The following is an 8532-nucleotide window of genomic DNA, read 5'->3' as shown; positions in this document are numbered from 1 at the left end:
TAGGGAAAAACGTATGGACACCAATGGGGGAAAGGGGGAGGGCGGTGGGATGAACTGGGAGACTGGGATTGACACATATACACTAATATGTATAAAACAGATAGCTAATGAGAACCTGCTGTATGGCACAGGGACCTCTACTTCATTTTGCTGTACAGTAGAAACTAACACAACATTGTAAAACAGCTATACCCCAATTAAAAAAAAAAAATCCTCCATAGTCTCCATTTTACTTAATCCTCAGCTCAGCTGCCTCCCCTTAGAGGATCCTGATAACTCCTTCTGAGGCTCAGGGACAGACACCTGTGATGAGCTGTGATGAAAATGGCAGTGATAAGGAAGAGATGTCATTACACACCACTTGTCTGGCTGCCTTAAAACCCCATGTATCCCTATATTGCATCCTATTGAAAGGATCTGGTTTTGTGCCATCTTTTCCCACCATACTGAATACCTGAAGGACAGAGACAAAGCCTTATTGCCTGCTTCCAATGTCTAGTCTCTTATCTGGAAAATTAGGCACTCAAATATTTATGTAAAATTATTTATTCACGTAATATTTATAAGATAATGTTGTAAAAAACCTTTCTAAAGGTTGATGTGTGAGGAATATTATCACCACTACTTGTGGTGCAAAGGTGCCCTTCCCTTGGTACCTCCTGACCAGAGGGCAGAACTGTTTAAGGTAGAAAGTGACATTTCCAACCCTTCTCCAAGGGTCTTTCATTCTATCTAATCCCACACTTACTTGGTGGGTATCCGCTGTGAAGGCAGTCCCAAGGTCAAGGCTCTGGGGTCTGGGGCACGGCCTCACGGTCGCACCCTCCTCTTCTTGGCATTGGTGCTTTCCAGAAGAGCAAACCAGCTCTGTGTTCATTCTGTCGATCTCCCTGGCCAGATGCCCAAGGAGCTCAGGATTAAGTTTACTATTCCCTTCCCTGGTGCTCAGCACCAGCTGTTCTTTGAGGAGGTTGATGATATTGTGGGCATTCTTCAGTTTTCCCTGGAGCTTTCTGAATTCAGCCTGAAGGCTATTCTCATTCGGATCCCCTTTGGCAACCACAGTCTCCACCATCACCTCGCCCTTCTCCTTGTCTTCCTCAATCTCCCATCCATCAGACATTGCTTCTCCCATCTGCTCTTTCAGCTCTGCATTCTCAAGGCAAAGGCTCAGCATGGTGTTCCTACAGGAAACATACATAATCAGGGGCCAGGTCTGGTCTTGGCCTCAGTTCCTAATAGCCTGGTTTACCCACACCTCAGGCCATCAGAGACTCAGAGACACCCCAGAGCATGAAGTGACCTCAGAGACCTACAACAACTCCCTTATTTTATACACGAGGAAACCAAGACTCAGAAAGAGCAAGAGATTACCCGCACTCCCATAGCTACTTGGTGGCAGCGTCATCACTAAAAATCTAGGACTCAAGACACCCAGTCTAGTTGTCTTTACTCATGCTTGCAGCCTCATGTTCTAATTTTCAGTGGCCTCCAGAATAAACAAGGGTAACTACGCTGTTAAGAAAAAAATAAAAAGGACATTGGGACAAATTTATTATTATGGATTCTACAGTCCTATTAATTATCATCCGTCACTTTTCAACTACTGGATGAGAAATTTGGACCTAGGAACACAGAAGAAATAAATAACACTAATCACAACTATAATCAAATGTACGTATGTTAATTATTTGCTTTACGTCTGGCTCCTGTGATAGGAGATCATCTTCATGAGAACAGGGATTCTGCGTGTCCCGGTCACCCTGTATTTCCAGAACCTCCACAGTGCCAGCTGCGCATAAAATATTCATATTTGTTGAGGAAATAAAAATGGACTAAATAACTAATTTTCACCAAGACATTCTAGACGCAGCCTTTCCTCCCACCAAATATTTCACTAGGATTGGGTGGAAGCAATAAAAAATATGGCTTTAAAAAGGCAATTTACTTAAAAAGGCAGTTCACTTAACCTCTAACACTGACCTAGTGGAGTTATTGGATGCTTACATGAAATTACATAAGTGGTATGGCTGGCTCGGTGTCTGCAACAGAGAAGTCATTTAATCCTGCTCATACTAGCTGCAGACCCGAGGAATACTAACAGCAGAATCCTAGGAGGTGCTTGTTTGAAAAGCTTTAGAGCTAAGGCCTACAAATCGACACTTTACTTAAGTTCCACAGGTGATTCTTAAGCACGCTAAATTGAGAACTGCTGACCAGAAGAGGCAAAGGAAGTAATAATTCATAGCCTGAAGGACCAGCAGTTGGCTATGCCCCTAGACTGGGTTTCTCAGATCCTGAAGTTTTGGAATAGAGCACGGCTTGTCCAGCGTGAATCAAGGATGAAAATGCTTTAGGACACAGGAATCAGAGAGATCGTCTATGAGAGTTTCAATGGAGAAAAGTGGGACAGGTATTTTACCAAAACTGATGTGTAAAAGGGAAAGAAAGGGGCACACGTGTGGTATAAAGAAGAATAGTTAATATTATGTCATAACTTTATATTTGCTGTGTTCACAATACAAACTAACAACAGCAACGTTCAACAAAATCTCAAAAGAGGGACTACGAATTACATGGATTCTATATTCTACAGTATCAGTGGGTGCTTCAGGTTGGATGAAGAGTTCAATCAGTTTTAGGTTAGTAACTGAGGAAAAAGGAAAATAATTCATGAAGGCACTACATTTGGTTGGACTGTATATTCAACTGTAGGATCAAAAGAGATGTATTGTTCTCACCCGTGGTAGCACAACAAAGTTTACACATAACAAAGTTTAAATCAAACTTAAGCTTCAACTTAAGTAGAATTTAAGAAAAGAAATATGATAATTCAGAGTAAAAGAACCAACATTAAGGATGATCACAAGAGTATTTCAAAAATTGTTTGACAAAGTATACAGTATAGAAGAAAAAGGTTTATAATTTAATAATTGGGAGCCAGGGGTCTAGCCAGGGACTATTATGCAACCTTGAGCAAGTTACCAGAACTTTTTAGGCCAGAGTTGCCTCGACTATGAAATAAGACATTATGCTGGATGCCAAGGCCCTCTTCTGTACTAATGTTATTCTATGATTCAGGGACATTTAAGTGGCACACAATAGGCAGGGAAACAATAGGGCATGTATTAGAAGTTGTACATCTGCACAGCTGTGTTCTAAACAGCAGGCCATTATGATTATGACCCTCAGGGATGAATGAATAAGTGGATTAGCCCTATGTTATCAGCATGTTCCCCAAGCATCTTTTGAAAAAAAGCCATTAAAGACAGAGTGGTCAATCTAGCCAATGAATAAGCTACTTACCACTTTTGCAAAGTAAATAAAACAGCAGAGATTACTAAAATTGCTATTCTGTGACTTAAGGATTTGTGCTGCTGAGAGAGAGCTGAGTGGAGGCGGAAGGGCCTCTGTATAAATCCTTCTCCTCATGGACTATTCTGGTTCTGCATATAGCAGTGAAGCATCTTGGGTAGCAGAAGACTCCTTACATGTCAGTCAATTCAAAAGAGCAATACGAGTCATACAACTACGAGATTTCCACTCATGACAGTCATATATGTATAGCTAATAATGGACATTATTATACTGAATTAAGACCAGATTTATTTGAATAGTTTGAATGGTAATTATTGATAATTCCCATTAACCAATATTATTAACTTTTCTAAGAATCTGTAGAACAATGAATGCACGGAGCATGGGATGTGGATCAAGAAGCCCCATGGCAGCACAAATGCCTTGGCAGCAGCAAGGTGAGTCCCTTGGCTATGGTAGCCTCTCCATCAGCAGGCTCCCCTTCTCTGGTGCACATCCTACCTGATGTGGGCCACAGAGGAGAATCCTGCTTCCTCGATTTGAGCCTTGAGCTCCTTCAGTTCCCCCTCAGCTTTCCTCTTCTCCTCTAAGAGCTGGTGAATCTCAGCCCTCAGGTGGAGCATTTCCTCCTGAAGACCCCTGTTACTGTCCCCTCCTGTCGTGGACGGAGGGGCAAGAGATACGCTCTGGGTCTCCACAGCTGCCAGGCTTTTCTCCAAAGCTACCTTGATGAGCTGAAAGAAAATCATGGTTTAAAGAAGTTAGTGCATTGAAGAGGATCTACGAGGAACATCAGATCACAAAGGCAGCCTTCTAGGGGGCCAAAACAGGCAGACCTAAAAGGAGCTCCCCCTCTAGGACTCCTCAGCCATAAGGGCCCTGGAGACTGGTTTGGGTGAGAGGACATACCCCACAAGCAGGGAGAATTGTTGCCACGGGCAGAGGTGGGTGAGGGAAAAAACCCAAGCACACAACAAATTTAAAACAAAAGCAAACAAATGAGGTTTTAACAGGACTGGAGAGTGTGGATGCTGTGATTCTTCTCTTTCTGAGGGGACAGAGTTCTCCAGGAGTCTTCTCACAGTCAGGAAGCTTCATCAGCTCAACACCTGAGTCCTTGACTGCAAAGATCATGGCTAAGATATCAAAGCTCAAAGCCTGAGACTCCAAAAAGGATGATTACCAGGAAGGATCTGGGCACTCAGGAATCAGGAGTCATAGTCAGAGAATTAGCGTATAGGCAGAGCTACAGTTAAGACAAAGCAACCTTAATTTCATTGGCAACAGGAGAATCACACTCTACAATTGCTGAGAAGTTAAAGAGAGGCCACCTGCCTAGCAACCAATTTTCCTTGTTGGTTATCACCCTATGCTGATGTTGCTAGCCAAACTCTCTCTACAAATCTAAGCACGTGAGAAAAAAACAAGCAGAAGCAATTTCCCATCACCTTTGTTTTTTGAGGATACTCTTGAAGTTACTCCTTAACGTTCAACTAAAGCAGATTGTATAGTTTTTCCTCAGATAATATTTTAGGGCCTCCCTGGTGGCACAGTGGTTAGGAATCTGCCTGCCAATGCAGGGGACACGGGTTCAAGCCCTGGTCTGGGAAGATCCCATATGCCACAGAGCAACGACGCCCGTGAGCCACAACTACTAAGCCCGTGTGCCACAACTACTGAAGCCAGCACACCTAGAGCCCACACTCTGCAACAAGAGAAGCCACCACAATGTGAAGCCCACGCACAGCAACGAAGACCCCATGCAGCCTAAAATAAACAAAATAAAAAGTTTTTTTTAATTAATTTTTTAACTTTAAAATTTTATTGTTCGTCTTGGGCTCCTCTCCAGCTCTTCCCATGCTTTTAAAAGTGTAGAAACCAAAACATGAGTATGATAATCTACTTAGTGTATGACTAATCATTTTAGTATGTGACTTTCTTGCCTGTCTGTCGAATATTAATCTTATATCCCAATGTCATATGGGCTTATTTTTCCTTTCAGTGGCAGCATTTTGGGGTTTTACTTAACTTCAGGTCAATTTTGACCTCCCAATTTTCCAACTCTCCCCACAGCTATTTCTGGGTCATATTGTTTTCTTTTATCTCTATAAATATAATGACTTGTACCTGTCACAAATTCATTCCGGCTATACAGAGTCATTTCACAATCATCAAAGTCATCAAAATATTTATGTGCATCTCCATAAATCATGTAGCGGCCACTTGATTAGGGATGATTTGTAGAATTAATTATGTGCTTTATTGCTTCATTTAGGTCAGAAATATTGATATATTGGACAGAACAGGGCTCAGAGGAGCTTAAATGGATCAGTGATTAACAGCTGCTTGGCTTGGCACAAAGCCATTGACTGTTGCTTTGGACCTCGTAACAGCATGATAAAATCTAGGTTTCAGGTACGTCCTGGGGTTGATTCATATGGCACGTATGTGTAAAAGCATTTAGTAGCATAGCAGTTGAGGTTGTAAAGGGATGTGCGAGATACACACCCCCGTCAAAGAAGAAAGAGATGCCTCACACAGGTGCTCATTTCCTAGGCATCCAATCCCACCTGGGGTTGTAAACCTGAGATTGAGAGGCTCCTGGGAATGTGTTTCTATGGTTCTACTGCCAGGCTTAGTTGGACTGGTGGCCATCCCCACATGTGCCACGAAGCACTTGGGTCAAAATAAAAGGAAGGGGGACTGGATAAAACCACTTTTGAGTTTATGACCTCACCCTTCATTTAAATTATGTGACATTACCTTTCTAAATAAACTCTTTGCAACTAACTAAACAATGTCATCAGCTTTGAATATGGACACGTTTATTCTTTTCTAAACCTTAAGGGTTCCTTCTGCTTAAAAATGTCTAACTTTAATGATACCATCTATTTTTAAAGTGCCTTCTAGATGTATGTTATCGTCTATTGATTTAAATATACCTACTTTCTTTAAAAAGAAAACAATAAGACCCATGGAATGTTAATACCAGAAGGGACCTTAAGGTTCATCTGGTCCGATTTCTTACTTTCAAACAAGAAAATAGAGGTCTGATTTGTTCCCAGGCTAATTTGCCTTTTCATATTTCCATGTCCAAGGGAGTTTACTTTAGCTGCCTTGTCTGTAAAATTTAAATGTAAATGCATGAAAAGTGACTCAGGATCTAACCTTTTTATTTTTTTTCTTTAACATCTGTGGAAAGCTAGTGTTTCTATTGTTTTTCCTGAAGCAAAACCCCAGGGCTTCCAGTGTCTGCGGTGGTAGTATGAATCCTTTAGTTCTACTGTTAATTACGTCCCTTATAGGTAGTTGTTGCTGTTGCTGTTTTTCACATTTCCTAATTCATCTATTCTATTGCTTCCATGGTATAATTCAACTTTTTCGTGTGCTGGTTTTTCATTTGCCCCATGGAGATCAATGTGCAGATCTCATCTCTTATTTGAATAGAGTGGTTTTGTTTTAGCCCTATTCCTTCATACCTCCCACAGTGTAATTCATTTCTCAGACAGCATTAGGGAATTAAAAATGATCTTTTTTCAAGTTCATCACTGACTCTCCTTTGCAGTTTTGATTTTTGATTAACTTTTCTCCATTGCAAAAATTCACATGAAGAAAGGCAATGATTGATTACTCTAGTTTCTTTCACAGGAACTTCCTAGGTATTTGTTACAGATCTTACATTTGATTGGGAATGGAATTGTGTGAGAGGTATCTGAGGACAATTACCATCATGGCCAGGCCTGGCACTTCCTGAGGAGGGTGAGTCCAAAAATAAAGATGAAGCAATCTGCTTTGGCCAAAAGGTGGTTCTTGCCTTAAAAGGCACACAAAGTTGGATGTGTTTGTTAGGGGGAGTGTGCGTATGCTTGAAGTGGGAAGGGAGCTTGGTGTTGAGAATAAGGTCTACCTCCCAAGGACACAACTAGGAGAAGCTCAGAGCTCAATCTTAAGGGACCAGTTCCCGGGAAACAAGCAAACACATTTTTGAGAATCTGGACACAAAACAGTTATGACAAAACAAGCTTTATTTAATTGGCAGCAGGAGAGTCACACCAACAAACCTCAGAAAAGTTGAAGTAAGTTTACAATGATTTCACACACCTCCTTCCCCAAAACTGAAGATTGATTTTCAAGGAAAGGTGATACAGAGAAAAACAGTGCTTACCCAAGGTATTTTTCATCCAACAGGTAAATACTTGTCTAACTTATTAAGTCTCTCCTATGCCAGGTGATAGGGAAGACATTGCAAGGGAAGTACAAATGCCCCAGTGTAAAGGTTTATTCCAGGCTTGGACTGACCTCAAAATGTTGTCTGATTATTTTCTCCACGCTTGGCTATAGAAAAGAAGGTTGAGGAAGAAGTGACTTTACAAACCAGTTTGCCTATAACTGAGAAGCAGAGTGAAGAACTCGTGCTATCAGGCATAGTTTGGACCACATCAGTCGGAATCTGGTTCTCTCCATATCTGTGTCTCCTGTTCACTTATTCTGAAGTTAACCCTGACCCAGAGTAGCAATAACCATCAGTGACTTGCTGACATCCCAATCTAGCTCTGTGTTAGAGTGGATATTTTCTCATCCTGCAGATCCCTCTCTCTCATCCTGCAGATCCCTCTCTCTCACCCAAGATCCTCAGTGAAATCAGGGAGTGAGAGGTAAGGGATCTGTCCAGAGGGGCAGTGGTGTACATAATTAAAGTTACAAGCACCGGTTAGGAGGACTCACAAGAAGCTGTCCAAGCAAAAGGAGAAGTGGAGTTCATGCAGGAACTCAAGGGAGAAGTTAGGGTCAGGTGTGTCTAGAGCAGCAAAAAGGGAATCTTGGTAGAAGGTAAAGAAACTGTGCTGAGGATGTGAGGTATTCCAGACAACTGCTTGTGTCCTCAAGAGTCAAAGACTGTGCCAAATCCTGTGAGATTTGGGGACTTCTCACTTGGGTCTTTCTGTTGATTTATTAGACGTCTCCTCTTTTTCTTATGCAGGAGATTAAGAGGCAGACCCAGAAAGCCTCATGTCCCCTATAGTTTCCCTAATAGCTCCAAGGAGCCTATCACTGGAAAAGCCCAGCCAGCTGCTTCTGCAGAAGGACAGATACCAATGATCCACTTTCCCTTTAAAAACTCAGAGAGTCGGGCTTCCCTGGTGGCGCAGTGGTTGAGAGTCCGCCTGCCGATGCAGGGGACGCGGGCCCGTGCCCCCGGCCCGGGAGGATCCC

General features: G+C 42.1%; 1 protein-coding gene across 1 annotated transcript in view; it reads right to left on the bottom strand.

The window, feature by feature from the left end:
- Window positions 1-8532, bottom strand: part of PDE4DIP (phosphodiesterase 4D interacting protein) — a 144482-nt gene that overhangs the window by 43175 nt on the left and 92775 nt on the right. The window contains 2 exon segments of the mRNA XM_007457126.1: window positions 749-1184; window positions 3820-4052. Coding sequence (XP_007457188.1) covers window positions 749-1184; window positions 3820-4052 — 669 coding nt within the window.

This window comes from Lipotes vexillifer, unplaced genomic scaffold, assembly GCF_000442215.2.
Source record: "Lipotes vexillifer unplaced genomic scaffold, Lipotes_vexillifer_v1.1 scaffold511, whole genome shotgun sequence".
In the NCBI taxonomy this organism is placed as follows: Eukaryota; Metazoa; Chordata; class Mammalia; order Artiodactyla; family Lipotidae; genus Lipotes; species Lipotes vexillifer.
Note: the sequence above shows the minus strand (reverse complement) of the source record. Positions and strands in the feature narration are given on the sequence as shown.